General features: G+C 47.5%; 1 protein-coding gene across 1 annotated transcript in view; it reads left to right on the top strand.

The window, feature by feature from the left end:
• Positions 1-19,136, top strand: part of LOC125433559 (BPI fold-containing family B member 4-like) — a 31,875-nt gene that overhangs the window by 5,226 nt on the left and 7,513 nt on the right. Inside the window, exons 3-11 of the mRNA XM_048498180.1 lie at positions 266-421; positions 1,359-1,422; positions 6,701-6,764; positions 7,985-8,076; positions 8,770-8,946; positions 12,496-12,552; positions 13,471-13,638; positions 15,424-15,491; positions 16,844-16,886. Of these exons, the coding sequence (XP_048354137.1) occupies positions 266-421; positions 1,359-1,422; positions 6,701-6,764; positions 7,985-8,076; positions 8,770-8,946; positions 12,496-12,552; positions 13,471-13,638; positions 15,424-15,491; positions 16,844-16,886 (889 nt within the window). The remainder of the gene's footprint in view (positions 1-265; positions 422-1,358; positions 1,423-6,700; positions 6,765-7,984; positions 8,077-8,769; positions 8,947-12,495; positions 12,553-13,470; positions 13,639-15,423; positions 15,492-16,843; positions 16,887-19,136) is intronic.

Below are 19,136 nucleotides of genomic sequence, written 5' to 3'. Positions count from 1 at the left end.
GGTCTGATCCAGCAGGCTCGTTCTTATGTTCTTATGTTCTTATGTGAGCTCCCAAAGGCACCTGGTGGGCCACTGCGAGTAGCAGAGTGCTGGACTAGATGGACTCTGGTCTGATCCAGCAGGCTCGTTCTTATGTTCTTATGTGAGCTCCCAAAGGCACCTGGTGGGCCACTGCGAGTAGCAGAGTGCTGGACTAGATGGACTCTGGTCTGATCCAGCAGGCTCGTTCTTATGTTCTTATGCTCTTTTTAAAAATTTTGTTTAGCCACTTCGGTCGCCTCTTTGAAAGGATCGACGCCATCACTGATGTGCACTTCGTGGCCAGCGCCAGGTTCCGGAACTATTCGGTGGGCATTGCCCACCTCAAGTACGAGGCATGCAACACCCGGTTCACCCTCGCTCAAATCATCTGCCCATCATAGTAAGTGCTACCAATGAATTACCCCAGTCGTGGTGATCCTTTCCATGAGTACCCAAAATGGACAAAACGAATCGCAAACCTTTCCAGCCATTTGCCTATTTTGAGCCTCACTGCCCAAAGATCCTGTCTAGGGCTCTCCATCCCCAAACCTCTCAAATCAGAACATTGCTACAATGTCAATCGTGCAATATGGATTAACAGGGTTTGCAACTGGACGGACATGGAGGGTGACCGCAGTGGCTCAGTGGCAGCGCATCTGTTTTGCATGCAAAAGGCCCCTGGCAGAATTTAATGCTGGAAACCACCCCGAGCCCAAGAGGGGAAAAGCAGTCTAAAAAGTTAACAAAATTAAAATGAATTGAAAGATAGATAGATAGATAGATAGATAGATAGATAGATAGATAGATAGATAGATAGATAGATAGATAGATAGATAGATAGATAGATAGATAGATAGATAGATAGATAGATAGATAGATAGATAGATAGATGGATGGATGGATGGATGGATGGATGGATGGATGGATGGATGGATGGATGGATGGATGGATGGATGGATGGATGGATGGATGGATGGATGGATGGATGGATGGATGGATGGATGGATGGATGGATGGATGGATGGATGGATGGATGGACGGACATTCCGTGGTCATCCTCTTCTCCAGTAAGCTATTCCCAGCAAGGGATAAAATGTCTGCACGCGAGTAGAAGTTTGCCTGAGCCATTGGCCTTTAAAATCTGCAAAATAAAGGATACATTCAGAGAATGGAGTCCTTTCAACAAAATGAGATTGACCAGGGGGCTGGTCACGCTATAACACCATCCTGATAGGATTCCCAAATTTATTTGCATTGCCACCTTTCTTCCATTAGCCAGACGACAGTTGGGAGTTTTCATCTTTCACTTCATTTCTTTTTCCTTGCTTTTTTTTTAGCTTATTGAAGACACAAGTTAAGCCGCTGGTGATGGACATACTTAAGGCTACACTCCCCGGTGCGGTGAGTCCAAGCTAGGTTATGACTCAAATGTTTTCAATTACGTACTTACGTACTTACGTACTTACGTACTTACTTACTTACTTACTTACTTACTTACTTACTTACTTACTTACTCACTTACTTACTTCTTCGACTTCTATACCGCCCACCCCGGAGGGCTCTGGGTGGTGTACAGCAACTGATATAATCTAAAATAACAAGAAGAGCACGTTCAATAAATACATACAATATAATAAAATTCGGGCTCTAAATTTCACATTAAAACCATTGAAAACAAGCGCACAAAACATCGCGTCCGGCAATCCAAAAGTCCCTCTGAGGAGGGAATGGAAAGGCCCAAGATGTAAAAGGCCACAGATGATAAAAAGGGAAGGAGGGGGCAGAGAAGGCAGAAAAAGCTGCCCATAACTTTGGCCCTTTCCGCACGGGCCGTATATGGCGCCCTGGGGACGGCAAAAACGCCGTCCCCAGGAAGCCGTTCGCACAGGGGGCGCAGCTGCTTTGCAGCCATGCTGCCTGAGCAGCGCAAAGCCGGCGTTTTCCAACCTCGCTTCCCTAGCGAGGTTTATGGAAAACGGCAGCTTGGAGCCGCTGCCGTGCGAACAGCAGTGGCTCCAAGGTGTCTTCCCTCTGCCCATGTGCGGTAGACCTACCTGCCCTGCGGCCCTGAGGCGCGTCGCCGAGTTCTGGGGACACGCCCCCTCTGCCCTGCGACCCCGGAGCGGTCGCGCAGGGCAGGGGGCGTGTCCCCTGGCCTCGGCGACGTGCCGGAAGGCCGCAGGGCAGGTAGGTCAGCGCTGCGCCGTCGTCCCAGGAGGTTCTGGGACCGTTCATGTGAACCGTCCCAGAGGGGTCGGGTCGGCGTCATGTACGCCGACCCGACCCCTACCGTGGCCGTGCGGAAATAGCCTTTGTCTCCTTCTCCCTGAAGAATGGGAATTGCAGGCACTAATGAAATTGATTGCCAGTATATTCAGGAAATGCGGCCTTCAGCTTGAGTAGGGCGGGGCAGAAATGTAAATAAAGGAAAAGGAAAGTATTTGAGCAAAAACTCTACGGTACCATAAAGTTTTGCTCAAACACCAAAGCACCTGCGCAGTCATCAGCAATGTGATGATGTCACTTCTGGCAGGGAAATTGACAGGAGTCTCCCTTTGCAACTAGTAAGGCTCCCCACTGGCTGACAGTCGTGGGGGGAAGGACTCAGAGCAGGAAATCTCCTGCCCCTATCAGAGGAATGGCAACCTCACACCAGGAGCAACGCTCTAGAAATTGGCCAAACACTAGCGTTTGGGGATAAATGCTAGAATGGTGCAACCCCATCACTTCCAGATCATGCCAAAAGTGGTATCCTCATGCAGTGAAGACAGCTTGTGCCTCCCTGCAGTAAGTTCCCATCTCTCCTCTTCTCCTGCCAGTTGTCCTGCCAGGCACCCCTGTCTATCAATCACCCGAATAAGAACATCATAAGAACTAGCCTGCTGGATCAGACCAGAGTCCATCTAGTCCAGCTCTCTGCTACTCGCAGTGGCCCACCAGGTGCCTTTGGGAGCTCACATAAGAACATAAGAACATAAGAACTAGCCTGCTGGATCAGACCAGAGTCCATCTAGTCCAGAACTCTGCTACTCGCAGTGGCCCACCAGGTGCCTTTGGGAGCTCACCTGCAGGAGGTGAAACCAATGGCCTTAAGAACATAAGAACTAGCCCGCTGGATCAGACCAGAGTCCATCTAGTCCAGCACTGCTACTCGCAGTGGCCCACCAGGTGCCTTTGGGAGCTTCACCTGCAGGATGTGAAAGCAATGGCCTTCTGCTGCTGCTGCTCCTGAGCACCTGGTCTGCTCAGGCATTTGCAATCTGAGATCAAGGAGGATCAAGATTGGTAGCCAGAGATTGACTTCTCCTCCATAAATCTGTCCAAGCCCTTTTTAAAGCTATCCAGGTTAGTGGCCATCACCACCTCCTGTGGCAGCATATTCCAAACACCAAAATAAACAAGAAAATAAACTTCTTTACTCACTGCTTATGGCTGTAGTAATAAGTAGGAGAGCAGGCGGATTTTTTTTTAAGTGTCAGACAGATCCATGAAGGAGAAGTCCATCAGAGGCCTTCCTCCCATTGGGCAAAATGGCCAGCTGCCCAGGGCACCACCTTGTGGTGGGTGACAAAAATGCAGGTTCGTTTGTGGGGGGGGGTTATATTTTCAGTGTTTTTTCTGTCTTTGGCCTGCAGGGGGCGCATAGTTTAGGCTAGCAACACCAAAATTTCAGGGATTTTTGGGAGACTCTCCTGATGGTATGACCCAGGTTTGGTGAGGTTTGGTTTAGGGAGTCCAAAGTTATGGACTCCCAAAGGGAGTGCCCCCATCCCACATTGTTTCCAATGGGAGCTAATAGATGGGGGCTACACCTTTGAGGGTCCATAACTTTGGACCCTCTGAACCAAACTTCGCCATACCTGGGTGGTATCATCAGTAGAGACTCACAAAGATTCTGTGAAATTTTGGTGCTGCTATCTTAATAATTGCACCCCTGACAACAGGCACCCCCTAAATTTCCCCAGATTCTCTTTTTAAACCCACTCCCTTCCTGCCAATGCTTGTTTTCTTTCTTTCTTTTATTCTCTCAATGCCTAATAAAGGTTATTATGATTATTATTGAAAATGATGCTGTTTGGGGGTGGATTCCAGCATCACTTGTTTAAACTAGGGAGCCCAGACTCTCCTTTTAAATCCACCTTAAAAGGAGAATCTGGGGTCCCCAGTTTAAATAACATTGCAAGTGATGCTGTTTCCCCCAATTGGGGGGACTGGATACAACGCTATAAAATGTTTTCATAGCAGTAATAAAACATTTTGAAAGCATTTTGAAAATGTTGTCCAAAAATTATTTCTGCTGTGTGGCCCATTGTTGTGTTCAGATTTGTGAGTTGGGGCATGTTCTATAATGTGATGGTGACTTTGAAACGACCTGGTGGAAAAAATCATTGTTTGGTCACGGTGGGAGAGGGTGGCCGCCCATGGGGGGGGGGAGGCGTCAAACTCAGGTTTTGCCCAGGGCTCCAGTTTGCCTAGGTATGCCTCCATCAACAAATACTAGTCATAGTGACTAAAGGGGACCTCCCCACTCAGGGGTAGTCACCCTCGGAATACCGCAATCAAAAGTGAAAACAGCATTCGCAATTTAAACAAACTCTGTAACAAAATGAGTGTTTACTTAACATTGTAACCAGATATTAAGAACAATAAATAAGCAGACCTCCACCCTTCGATGCAAGTTTTGAATAGTTTCTATTATACTAGGAACTGTCGACGCAAAAGGAAAATCTATCTACTCGCGTCTGAAATTAAAGAAACAGAACTCAAAACAGTCCAACGTCTTGAACAAAACCTGGGTGCAGTTACGCCTCACGCCCTTGGTGGGAATTAAAAATACAATTATCCCATGCTATTAACAAACCATAGAACAAGCAAAAGCTGTAAGTCCAGTAATGAAAATATTTACAAGGATCCAATATTACAAAGATCAACGCAACTCGCTTTAACAAGAAAAACAGCACTTTAAGTATCCCTCAAGCTGCAAGTTTCCAGATATTATCTTGCTTTGAAAAAAAAATTTTCTTAGTCTTGAAGTGAGTCAGAATTCTAAAACTAAATAGCAAACTAGTGCTAATTTAAAGATTCCCTGCAATTCTATAGTTACACATTTACTTGGTAAAAGTGCCTGTTAAATACTGTGGCAATTATTCAACATAAATTATCCATCCAATTTCTACAAAGACATTGAAATACACAGTATAAAATTGAAATAGCATCACCATATTGCAGTGGTGGCGAACCTTTGGCACTCCAAATGTTATGGGCTACAATTCCCATCAGCCCCAGCCCCTACAATTCCCATCAGCCCAATTGGCCATACTGGCAGGGGCTGATGGGAATTGTAGTCCATAAAATCTGGAGTGCCAAAGATTCGCCACCATGGCCATATTGCATCTTCTCATTGTACTGCCCAAAGAACTGAAAGACTGAAAGGTGAGCCAATTACCCAGTGACACACATAAATTTTCTTAGTCTTGAAGTGAGTCAGAATTCTAAAACTAAAAAGCAAACTAGTGCTAATTTAAAGATTCCCTGCAATTCTATAGTTACACATTTACTTGGTAAAAGTGCCTGTTAAATACTGTGGCAATTATTCAACATAAATTATCCATCCAATTTCTACAAAGACATTGAAATACACAGTATAAAATTGAAATAGCATCACCATATTGCAGTGGTGGTGAACCTTTGGCACTCCAAATGTTATGGGCTACAATTCCCATCAGCCCCAGCCCCTACAATTCCCATCAGCCCAATTGGCCATGCTGGCAGGGGCTGATGGGAATTGTAGTCCATAAAATCTGGAGTGCCAAAGATTCGCCACCATGGCCATATTGCATCTTCTCATTGTACTGCCCAAAGAACTGAAAGACTGAAAGGTGAGCCAATTACCCAGTGACACTGCTAATTAGATGAAAGCAGACCAATCTAACTTTTGATTCAAACTAATAAACAAAGAACTGGACTGTGACATTTTCTTGGGTGCTTTTCTTAGTAAACAACCCAGTAGACATGATGGCCAAGGGTGAAAGCCTTTGATAGTACACAGAACTGGAAGACTAACAGTTGGGCCAATAAACTGGCAGCAATACCAATTAGATGAAGACAGATCTAAGTTTTGATTCAAACCAAAGGGTTCCACTGCATTTAAACGATGAATGAAATAGGTTTCCAACTGAAATAGTCTCTTCTGAATATTGAAGCACTGCTCCTTGCGAGGAAACGCTATTGCCAGTACAAAAAGATATGGAGATTCTGGAAGATGTTTCTAAAGAATAAAGTGGTTCACCTCCAGAACCTCTCAAATCTGAAGGTGTATTTATGTATGATGTGCTTGATTTGATTGCTCAAAGGAGAATAAGTTATGGGGATAGGTGCGTATGGGAGGACCGACTGTGACATTTTCTTGGGCTTTTCTTAATAAACAGCCCAATAGACATGATGGTCAAGGGCAGAGGTGGGATCCAACCAGTTCTCACTGGTTACTAATTTTTTCTGAGTGCCGAGAAGGGGTTACTAAAGCAACCTCCCTGCCCAATAGGGACTGGAGGTGCGTGTGTGCGGCTGCGCCACTGTTTGAATCCCACCACTGTCGGAACCTGTTATTAAAATTTTTGGATCCCACCACTGGTCAAGGGTCATGTTCTGAGCATTTTTACATGTCTGCTTTGCATTTCAGCTTTGCCAAGCTGTGCAACAAGTTGGCAACGTGGCATTATTTGATTTTCTGTATACAGCAAATGGTAAGTTTCTTGGACTGACTGCCAAACCAGCTCCTCTCGTCTTTACCCTTGATTCTTTCTTTGACAGCTCCTCCTCAGGAAAAAAAATGGATTTTTAAAAAAAATGTGTGGCAGAGAAGCTTGAATTAGGGGCAGGGGTGATCAGGGAAAAGTAAAAGTAAATCTTATTGTGACCAACCACCTGCCTCTGGGAAGTCCACAAACATAGACTATGCCATAAAAAGTAATACATTTTTATTCTAGCATATGTTTTCATGGGCTGCTGCCTGCAGGGTCTATGAAAGCTTTCAAAAATGCTCAAGGTGTTGCCAAGCTCAGATTCAAAGGGGCTTACAATCTCCTTGCCCTTTTCCCCTCACAACAAACACCCTGTGAAGTAGGTGGGGCTGAGAGAGCTCTGAGAAGCTGTGACTAGCCCAAGGGCACCCAGCTGGCATGTGTGGGAGTGCACAGGCTAATCTGAATTCCCCAGATCAGCCTCCACAGCTCAGGCGGCAGAGCTGGGAATCAAACCCGGTTCCTCCAGATTAGATACACGCGCTCTTAACCTCCTACACCCTCACTGTAGCTCCAGTGAGGAGCTTGACTGCCCTGTGTTGAACCAGTTTTAATTTCTGGATCAGACTCAGTCTGTTAAAACCCAAGTTCTAAAACCCCCACCCCAACCTCATTTACTTCATTTATTTCGCACCTTTCTTCCCAGTGGGAATCCAGCGCAGCTTCTGTTGATCCTCTCTCTTTACAACAACCCTGTGAGGTAGGTTAGGCAGAGAGTGGGTGACTGACCCAAAGCATTGGCCAGCAGTCCTTCATTTTATCTTCACCACAGCCCTGCAAGGTAGGCTTGGCTGAGAGAGTGCGATGGGCATAATGTCACCCAGCGAGCTTCTATGACGATAGACTAACACGGCAGCCCTGCTTGAATTAGTGCGTGCAGTTTATCAGGACGTGTTCTCCAGGGTGTGTTTTTGTGCAAGGTTTCTAACACTTTTTCAGCTGGTGCTTTCCAAAGTGGTACACAAGATCACCCGAGGAAACATCTTGACATCGCAAGTTAAAAATTAATTCAGCCCTAAAAAATATTAATGTATAAACACACCACAGAGCTGATTTCCAAATGCAAAATGGAAAGTAGGGCTGTCCTTGCCTGTTTCCTAAAGCACGGGAGAATCCCAGAGCTGGAAATATGTGTAATAATATGCCTAATTTTGTGCCTTCAGTGTTGGTCTCAGTCCACTCAGCGACAACGCTCCAGTATCAGCTGGCCACCATGCCGCAGATAACTCCTGACACCTTTGCAGTGAAATTAAACGTAAGCAATGTGGTTATTGTTGTTATTGTTGTTGTTGTTGTTGTTTAGATTTATTCCCCACCTTGTACAACAGACTCAAGTTGGGTTACTATTAGGTCTCGAACCTTGAAGCCACAAACTGACTCTGCATTGTTGATCCGCAGAGTCAGAGGTGGGATCCGGCAGGTTCTCACCAGTTCCCGAGAGCGGGTTACTAATTATTTGTGTGTACCGAGAGGGGATTACTAATTGGGTCCGCTTTTCTGTTAGAAATTCCATTAGGTCCAAAAATCAGAAAGTCCTGTTGTTTCCTATGTTGCTGGTTAGCGAAGGTAGAAAACGGGATAATTCTCCCTGTTGGGCTGTTTTAAAAACATGTTTTAGAAATATGGTAAAGTTCCTTGTTTAAGGAAAGTATCCTTTTTTTCTGTTACGGTTTCTTACAGTAACAGAGAAATTATTAATGCCCCGCCCACGGAATGCCCGGCCACACCCCCGTTGTGCCCCGCCCAGCCCCATTGGCTGGCAGGGGATGATGGGAACTGTAGTCCATAACATCTTGAGGGCCACGAGCTTGACACCTGTGTTCCACAGGTTAAGAAGAAGATTCTGACTGGTTTCTCGGGAAGATGGTAAAATGCTGTTGCAGCACTGTAAAGAATGTTTCCAACAAGGATTGTATTCTGTCCAATGTTTCACCGTCTCTCTTTACAGATTTGGATACGAACGGCTGGAAGATTCCTGGTTGTTCCCGCTAGTGATCACCCAATCGTTTTCCCTTTGCTGAAAGGCAGCAATCTCTGCCTGCTGTTCACCCAGGATGCTCTTAATGCCATCCTCCCTGCGATGGTCCGCGTTGCGCCTCTGGAGTTCATTACCAGGCCACAAGTGGTGAGTTTTGGGGTGGTCTTGTCTATAACAGCACTGACCTGGATGGCGCAAGCAAGATCGATCTCATCAGATCTCAGAAGTTAAGCAGGGTCGACCATGGTTATGTTTTGGATGGGAGACCACCAAAGAAGTCCAGGTTAGCTTGAGCTCATCAGATCTCAGAAGCTAAGTAGAGTCAACCCTGGTTCCATATTTGGATGGGAGACCAGCAAGGAAATCCAGGTTAGCCTGATATCAGATCTCAAAAGCTAAGCAGGGTTGGCTCTGGTACTTGGATGGGAGATTATCAAGAAGTCCAGGTTAGCTTGAGCTCATCAGATCTCAGAAGCTAAGTAGAGTCACCCCTGGTTAGGTATTTGGATGGAAGACCAGCAAGGAAATCCAGGTTAGCCTGATCTCATCAGATCTCAGAAGTTAAGTAGGGTCAACCCTGGTTACGTATTTGGATGGGAGACCAGCAAGGAAATCCAGGTTAGCCTGATCTCATCAGATCTCCGAAGCTAAGTAGGGTCAACTCTGGTTACATATTTGGATGGGAGACCAGCAAGGAAATCCAGGTTAGCTTGAGCTCATCAGATCTCAGAAGTTAAGTAGGGTCAATCCTGGTTACGTATTTGGATGGGAGACCAGCAAGGAAATCCAGGTTAGCCTGATCTCATCAGATCTCAGAAGCTAAGTAGGGTCAACCCTGGTTACGTATTTGGATGGGAGACCACCAAAGAAGTCCAGGTTAGCTTGATCTGATCAAATCTCAGAAGCTAAGTAGGGTCAACCCTGGTTACATATTTGGATGGGAGACCAGCAAGGAAATCCAGGTTAGCCTGAGCTCATCAGATCTCAGAAGTTAAGCAAGGTTGGCTCTAATACTTGGATGGGAGACTGCCAAGAAGTCCAGGTTAGCTTGAGCTCATCAGATCTCAGAAGCTAAGTAGAGTCACCCCTGGTTAGGTATGTGGATGGAAGACCAGCAAGGAAATCCAGGTTAGCCTGATCTGATCAGATCTCAGAAGCTAAGTAGGGTCAACCCTGGTTACGTATTTGGATGGGAGACCACCAAGGAAATCCAGGTTAGCCTGATCTCATCAGATCTCAGACGCTAAGCTGTATTGGCTCTGATACTTGAATGGGAGACTACCAAGAAGTCCAGGTTAGCTTGAGCTCATCAGATCTCAGAACCTAAGTGGAGTCACCCCTGGTTACATATTTGGATGGAAGACAGCAAGGAAATCCAGGTTAGCCTGATCTCATCAGACCTCAGAAGTTAAGCAGGGTTGGCTCCCATCCAAATCCAGATTAGCCTGATCTCATCAGACCTCAGAAGTTAAGCAGGGTTGGCTCTGATACTTGGATGGGAGATTATCAAGAAGTCCAGGTTAGCTTGAGCTCATCAGATCTCAGAAGCTAAGTGGTGTCACCCCTGGTTACATATTTGGATGGAAGACCAGCAAGGAAATCCAGGTTAGCCTGATCTCATCAGACCTCAGAAGTTAAGCAGGGTTGGCTCTAATACTTGGATGGGAGATTATCAAAAAGTCCAGGTTAGTTTGAGCTCATCAGATCTCAGAAGCTAAGTGGTGTCACCCCTGGTTACATATTTGGATGGAAGACCAGCAAGGAAATCCAGGTTTGCCTGATCTCATCAGACCTCAGAAGTTAAGTAGGGTCAACCCTGGTTAGGTCTTTGGATGGGAAACCACCAAGGAAGCCAGGGTTGCTACACACAGGCAGATAATGGCAAACCACCTCTGCTCATCTGCCCTAATCTGAATGGTCCAGGCTACTCACTCTCATCAGATTGCAGATGTGGAGAAGAGTCAACCCTGGTTAGAACTTGAATGGGAGTGGTAGTAGGTAGTAGGTAGTAAGTGCCACCAAGTCGCAGTAGCCCTGAAGAGTTCTCAAGGCAAGAGATGGACAAATGTGGTTTGCCATTATTTGCCTCTGTGCTGCAAGCCCGGGTTTCATGATGGGCAGGGTCTTCTCCACCGTGACCTGGAAATATCCCATTTTGCTTTTGATTACTTTTCCTTCATTCAACTTTAAAATTTGAACGAAATGATGCTGTGGTTTATCTTCAGATTCATCATGATGCAGTTTTGTGATTTGGTGCTATTTTTTAAATTTGCATCTGTTTATAGAAATCGCTGGATCATAGAATTGGAAGGAGCCGTACAGGGGAGACGGACGGGGCTGAAGCCCCGGGCACCACTCCGGGGGGTCACGTGGGGGGAGACGTTCAGCCACTCACCTCCTCCCTCTACCAGGAGCAAGGAGCTGAAGGAGCAGTGTGCCACCTGCCGCTGCCTCCTCCTGCACCCCCTGCAATTCCCCCCTTCTCCTCGATGCCCCCCAACTCCTCCAGGCCACTGAGGAAGGGCTCCAGAGGCCACACTGGGGTGGCTGAGTCAGGGCAGGAAAATCCTCAGGTTGAGGATTCCCCTTCCCAGACTCTGGTGTGCCCCAATCACTCCGGCACCCCCGAGCGGCCTCCGCAGCCCTTGTGGAGATCTTGTAGGGACAGTGGAGTCTGGGTGGGGGGGATGCTCAGGCTCTCCAATGGACTCAGCCCCACCATTACAGGCTGTCACAGACCTTCCTCAGTGAGGAGGGGCAGCAAAGGCTGCACTAGGGCAGCAGAGTTCAAGAGGGCCTTTCTCTCTCCCTCTTCCCCCTCTCTTTCCCTCTCCCTCTTCCCCCTCTCTTTGCCTCCATCCCTCTTGCCTTCTTTCACTCTTTCCTTCTCTTTTTTGTCTCTATCACCCTCTCTTTTCCTGTCTCTTGTCCTCTTTCCTTCTTTTCCTGCTTTCTTCTCTCCTTCTTTCCCTCCTTCCTTCTTTCTTCCTCACACTCTTTCTCTCTTCTCTCTTTTCTCTCTCTCTTCCTTTCTCTCTGCATACAGACCATTGAGTCCAACCCGCTGCTTAGTGCAGGATCAGCCTACGCCAACCCCAGACACGTATTTGTCCAACTGCTGCTGAAAGACCTGCCAGGGTAGTTTGAGATGTCCTTGCAGAGGTGGGATCCAGCAGGTTCTCACAGGTTCCCGAGAGTAGGTTACTCATTATTTGTGTGTGCCGAGAGGGGGTTACTAATTGGTGATTTTGCCACATGATTTTTGCCTTAGTTGCGCCCCTCCTCTCAGCAGTAGCGCGCGGGACTTGAAGCAGTCTAGCAGGAGGTGCACCGGCGTGCGTGGCAGCCTGCGCCTGCGTGCATTCGTTTCCCGCCCAAGGACTGGCGCAGCGGCTGCATCCTTTGCCATACAGTCTCCCTACTTCAGGGAATGCCTCCTACTCCCCAGAAATTCCCGGCCACGCCCCCATTGTGCCCCGCCCAGCCCCATTGGTGCTATGCCACAGTTTGAATCCCATCACCATGGGAACCTGTGACTAAAATTTTTGGATCCCATCACTGTGTCCTTGGATTGTTTTGTGGAGAAGTTAACTGCTTTGAATTTTAGGAAAGGGGGGTATAAACAATTTGAACAGATCAGATTTAACAACCGGATCTGCCATTTTCTCCCCCCACAACCCGGCTTCCTGTTGACAGTTCTCTGGCTCCATCCAGCTCATAAATGCGGTGGCCGTTCTTCTTTCTCATCACAAGGTAAGAAGAAGCCCTCGATGGCTTTGGTTCGTTGGGTTGGGTAACGAGGTTCCATCATCCAGGGCCAGTTTCAAGTTTGGGTGCGTGGCGAGGGTAGACATTCACCACGAGACCCCATCTGCTTACCCCCAGCCCCCCCCGTATGCCCTCACTTAACCCCATACCTGCAAGCCCCCACCTGCTCATACATTCTTCTCCCTCTGGCCAGCCCTCCACCATCTATGCTGAATTTATTTGCGTCAAATGAATCCTTTTTCCCAGTAGAGCCAGCCAGTGTGTTCAGCTGGGAGAACTTCTTCCCACTGGCACTAGAAGGGCTACCACAATGTTCCACCCATATGCCCTTTCTCTATCTATCTATCTATCTATCTATCTATCTATCTATCTATCTATCTATCTATCATCTATCTATCTATCTATCTATCTATCTATCTATCTATCTATCTATCTATCTATCTATCTATCTATCTATCTATCTATCTATCTATTTATTTATACTTTTATACCACCCCATCCCCGAGGGGCTCTGGGTGGTGTACAACATAAAATCCCGATACAGGTATAAATATAATTACTAAAAACCTTTAAAAACAGCAGTAAAAATAATAAGAGTCGTCCAACAAACCTCAATTTTAAATCCTCCCCTAAACAAGAGGACTCGGATGTTAAGATCCAGAAAGGGGGGGCACCTTCAGCGGCTGGTCCTTCCAAAGGCTATGATGTTGGGCAGTTGAGTGCCAGGGTACCGACAGGTGGCAGGAGAGATATGTGACCAGGGGTCGGTAGCAGTGGGCTCCACAAGAGGTCCTGGACCCTGGCATCTGTCCCACGTCACAGTATGCTGACGCCCACCAGCCAGTGTGAAACTCCGCCTGCTGGCCCAGCGCTTTCCAAGCATCACTTCTGTGTCCCTAACAGTGTCCCACGTGCCCCGAGAAGTCTCCTCTGAAGATTTTGCTGAAGGTGGTCGAACCACCAGTGATTGTCCTGCACCCCAGCAGTGCCCACCTCCAGCTGGCCGTTGAGATTGCAGTAGCTGCTAAAGACCCCCTCGGGGCCATCATAGACCTCTTCATCCTCAAGGCGGTAAGTCCGGGCATCAGAGGCCAGCTCCGTCACTGACTGGTCCCAAGTGGAAGACGTAGGGTAGACTACTCCATGTTGAGAAATTGCTGGATATTTGGGGGTGGAGGCAGTGGTGGGATCCAAAAAATTTAGTAACAGGTTCCCATGGTGGTGGGATTCAAACAGTGGTGTAGCGCCAATGAGGCTGAGCGGGGCACAACGGGGGCGTGGCCGGGCATTCCGGGGGCAGGGCATTCATAATTTCTCTGTTACTGTAAAAAACTCTTATTGTAAAAAAAAAGTTCCTAATTTCCAGCCGGTATCTTTCTGTCCATAATTTAGACTCATTCTAGCAAGTCCTATCGTCTGCTGCCAACAGAAACAACTACTTCTCCTCTAATTGACTGCCTGTCAAATACTTAATACTTTCAAATACTTAATTTTGTTTCTAGAAATCACAAGAAGGAGACTTTCCTTAAACAAGGAACTTCACCATATTTCTAAAACATGTTTTCAAAACAGCCCAGCAGGGAGAATTATCCCGTTTTCTACCTTCGCTAACCGGCCACATAGGAAACAACAGGACTTTATGATGTTTGGACCTAATGGAATTTCTAACGGAAAAGCAGACCCACTTAGCAACCCCCTCTCGGCACACACAAATAATTAGTCACCCACTCTCGGGAACTGGTGAGAACCTGCTGGATCCCACCTCTGGGTGGAGGGTGGGAGGCTGAGATTTAGGGACAAGGGGGAACCGCAGTAGGACAGGGGTGTACTGCCCAGGAGGATATATCGAGTCAAATGTTCCTGGGTTGCAGCTATTTAGTCACATCACAGGGGGTGGGGGTGGAAAATTGCCCCCCACACTCCCTCCTCCTTCCCGCTGGGTACATACACTGACTTACTGTGATGGTGACTTTGAGATGACCTGGTGCAAAAAAAGTTGTGTGGTCATGGTGGGGGAGAGCAGCTGCCCACATGGGGGCAGTGGGAGGTGGAAAACTCAAATTTTGCACCAGACTACATTTTCCCTAGATACGCCTCTGCAGTAGGATATAGGGCCTTTCCCCACTTACCTTAAGCCCCGCGCTACTTGAGGAGAGTGGCGCAGGGTCCCCTGGCACTCCCCACGACAGGGGCAGCGACAGCGCAGCTGCCCCGATGCTGCCGCTGTCGCGACCCCTCAGCGCCCGGCATCCCAGGCGCTCTTCTTAAGGGCGCCTTTTGATGACCCCGCGCAGACCGCGGGGTTGTGGGGATGCCCGGGCGCGCGCCTGGGATGCTGTGTGCTGAGAGCAGCGCGCGGCATAGGGGGATGGAAGAGAGTGGGGAAAGGCCCATAATGCCATAGAAACCACTCTCCAAAGCAGCCATTTTCTCTAGAGGAATAGATCTCCATAGTCTGGCGATCACCCGGAAATCCAGTCGATCTCCTGGAGGTTGGGTATCATGTAGGGCAGTGGTGGCGAACCTTTGGCACTCCAGATGTTATGGACTACAATTCCCATCAGCACCTGCCAGCATGGCCAATTGACCATGCTGGCAGGGGCTGATGGGAATTGTAGTCCATAACATCTGGAGTGCCAAAGGTTCGCCACCACGGATGTAGGGTATAATGCCACAGAGTCAATTCTCCAAATTCTCCAAAGCAGCCATTTCCTCATGGGGAATAGTTTGGTCCCCTGGAATTCTAGTCGATGTCCTGACGGTTGGCACACATACAAGAATGGCAGGGAAGAAAAGCATTCGTGCCCTCCTCGTTTTCTTCACCCCTGAGATGTTTCTCGTGCTGTTTGGTTTCAGAACCTCAAGCTGAGTGCTGAGATGTCCGTCCACGGCTGCAAACTGATCTTCCGTGCGACTCTGATGAAGTATCTGTTCTTATCGCTGCATGAGTAGTCACTTCTGGGGAGGTCTTTGGGGGGAAACAAAGCAGAACAGTCCCAGACATTGGAGCAAGGGGTTGCCAATCTCTAGGTTGGACAGCAGGCCGACAAGGGAAAGAAAGACTGGGCCTTTTTGCACATATCCCTTAAAACATTTCTAAAACATTTTTAGTCCTTCCCCTTTACAACGATGTATGTCCGCACTCCCCCACATCAAAACAATTCTTGGCCACCATTACATGACCCCCCTTTAAAGTTCTGTGTTGAACTGATGCTTCATCTTTTTCACAGCTTCATAAGGTTGTTATGGGTATAAAATGGCAGGGGAGAGAATGATGTAAACCACTTGGGTTCCCTATAGGGGAGAAAAGTAGGGTATAAATGATTTTAATAAATCCGTACAACAATGTTTTCAAAAATCTACACAGCCGACCAAATGCCCTATGGCCAAACAGAAGCCCTGCTGTGTAAAAGTCCTACTTGGCCCTGCCCCTTTCTAAAACCACTTAGCAAGCACCCAGAAAGATTGTCGAGTTGGGCTTTCCCCACGGTTAGAATCATTAGTGTTGTGTGGAGTTTCCGGACAGTCTGGTCAGAATTTTAGCAGCATTCTTCTCCTGATAGCCAGCATCAGGTTGAGAGCTTCAGAGGATCTGATGTAGGAAAGGAAAGCAAGTGGAGTATGTATACTGTGAGGTCAATAGATGAGGCCATCTGAATAGAAGTAGCTTGGCTTGTGAGTAACAATGAAGTCTGTAGCATGTGAGCCACAATGAAGATAGCAAGGTCAATAGGTGATTGCATCTGAATAGAAGTAACCTGGTCTTTGTTCCCTTTGATTGCCATTATCTATAGTTGTCCCATGTTAATAATGGCAATAATGGCAATGGCAATCAAAGGGAACAAAGGCCAGGTTACTTCTATTCAGATGCATTCCCCTATTGACCTTGCTATCTTCATTGTGACTCACATGCCACAGACTTCTTTGTGACTCACATACCAGTCTACTCTATTCAGAGGGCCTCACCTTTTGACCTCACAGTATATATACTCCACTTGCTTTCCATTCCTACTATCAGATCCTCTGAAGATGCCAGCCATAGATGCAGGCGAAACGTCAGGAAAGAATGCTGCTAGAACACGGCCATACAGCCCCGAAACCACACAGCAACCCAGAAAGATGTTGGCAGGCACCATGCTGCCCCAGGCAATGCACTGGGCACCTCTGGATTAAGCCCATATTTAGAAGCTGCCTCTGGTTAGTTTTGAGACAGAACTTGTGTGTGTCAAAGGACACTCCGATGGCTTGGCTCTTACCTTGTCACCTTTCCCCACAGAGTCGACCTGTTTGTGATTGCCTCAGACATCGGACACATCTCTGTAAGTCATTTTTCTGTGCATAAGAGTTTGGTTGGTGTGTTATAATACAAAAACAGCATATATTGAAAAATAAGACTAGCATTCTAAAGTTTAAGACTCTTAAAGAGAGCAGCAGTGGCGTAGGAGGTTAAGAGCTCGTGTATCTAATCTGGAGGAACCGGGTTTGATTCCCAGCTCTGCCGCCTGAACTGTGGAGGCTTCTCTGGGGAATTCAGATTAGCCTGTACACTCCAAAACATGCCAGCTGGGTGACCTTGGGCTAGTCACAGCTTCTCGGAGCTCTCTCAGCCCCACCCACCTCACAGGGTGTTTGTTGTGAGCGGGGAAGGGCAAGGAGATTGTCAGCCCCTTTGAGTCTCCTACAGGAGAGAAAGGGGGGATATAAATCCAAACTGTTCTTCTTCAATAAAACTGCAAAAGGCAGTGATTCTTTTTCAGAAGCTCACAGGGTCGGGGCACCTCCAGGCAGGGAGATGATGTTTCAGCACATTCCGTTCAGTCATACGTGGATAGTTTACTTGGGCAGAACATTCATAGGACTCTCTGCGTTAGCTGAAGTTTTGGAACAATCTTCAAGGGTCGGCTTATGAAAAAGTGCTCACCGCTCGCGTGAGGCTCTGTTCCGAATCGGATCATTGATCTACCTAGTTCAAGAACATCTGCTATAAGGGGCAGAGCTTCTCTAGGGTTTCAGGTCAAGAATGGGACATCTCAGGAGAACAGGATTCCCCACTATGTCGCTCTCCAAGGTCCTGTCCAAGTTGGAGATTCTAGGGCAGGGGTGGGCAACAATGGCCCTCCAGATGTTCGTGGACTACAATTCCCATCAGCCCTTGCCAGCATGGCCAATTGGCTATTCTGGCAGGGGCTGATGGGAATTGTAGTCTGCGAACATCTGGAGGGCCATAGTTGCCCACCCCTGTTCTAGGGTCTTTGGCACACAATGTGTCCATCTGTTCGCTTAACTTCAGCATCTCCCTAGCACAAACAGTGAAGAGGATGCTCTAAAATGTGCTCCTGGTAGAAAGTATAGGGTTGCCAACTTTCCAGTGCAACCTGAGAATCCCTTGGAATTTCAACTGATCTCCAGACTACAAAGATCAGTTTCTCTGGAGAAACTTCAGAGAAACTTCACATACAGAGGGGGCCCCTTACACTTTCTCATCATATTTATGTATTTAGTTATTGAAAACATTTCTACGCCAACTTTCCACCCAAATAAGATCTCCCAAGTAGCGAACATCAAAACGGTAACATTTCAGCATTAAAACGTTTAATGAATTATAGCAGCACTTACAATACAGCAGGGGTGTCCAACTCTGGTGCTTCAGATGTTCATGGACTACAATTCCCATCAGCCCCTGCTGGGAATTGTAGTCCATGAACATTTGAAGTGCCAGAGTTGGACACCTCTGCAATATATACACCATGTATATACACCATGGCCTGGATGGCTCAGACTAACCCAGTCTCATCAGATCTTGGTGAAGCTAAGCAGGTTTCCCCACAGTTCCTACTTGGATGGGAGACTCCTAGAGTTGCCACCCTCCAGGGGGCGCCTGGATATCTCTTGCTATTTCAATTGACCTCCATATGATCTAGATCACTTCCCCTGGGGAAATGGCTTCTTTGGAGGGCGGACTCTATGGCATTATATCCACAAATCCCACCCACCTCCCAAATTTTCAGTTGTTTCCCCACACAGAGCTGGCAGTCCTAGAGACCAGCAAAAAAACCAGGCTCGGTATTTGGAGGAAGGCAATGGCCAAACACTTCTGAACATCTTTTGCCTTGAAAATGACAAGGAAAAAGTCAGCTGTGACAAGACAGCAAAAAAAGAAAAGAATAGACAGACAGACAGACAGACAGACAGACAGACAGACAGACAGACAGACAGATATTACACATATATATAAACTAGCGGGCCCGGCCACGCATTGCTGTGGCTGAGTCTGGTGAAGTGGAAAAGAAAGAAAAGGGGAAGCGAACAGCTCGATCATGTGTCATTGCACAATGCTTGCAAGGGAGGGGAGGGGCAAGGGGCCCCTCTCTCCCCTTCCTCTCTCCTGTTGGCTTGCATGGCAACCCGGCCGGTCCCTCCCTAACATTCCCCTTCCTCTGCTAGGGTGGGTGGGCCATTTGCAGGTGGCTGGTCCTGTCCCTTTCACTCCCTTCCCTTGCAGGCGAATTATCTAGCATAAAACACGCTGGGAGGCATGAGCTGTGTTCAAATTTCAGAGCGTTTGGTCC

The sequence above is a fragment of the Sphaerodactylus townsendi genome, linkage group LG05 (assembly GCF_021028975.2).
Source record: "Sphaerodactylus townsendi isolate TG3544 linkage group LG05, MPM_Stown_v2.3, whole genome shotgun sequence".
NCBI classification, from domain to species: domain Eukaryota; kingdom Metazoa; phylum Chordata; class Lepidosauria; order Squamata; family Sphaerodactylidae; genus Sphaerodactylus; species Sphaerodactylus townsendi.
This window is presented reverse-complemented; position numbering and strand designations above follow the sequence as displayed.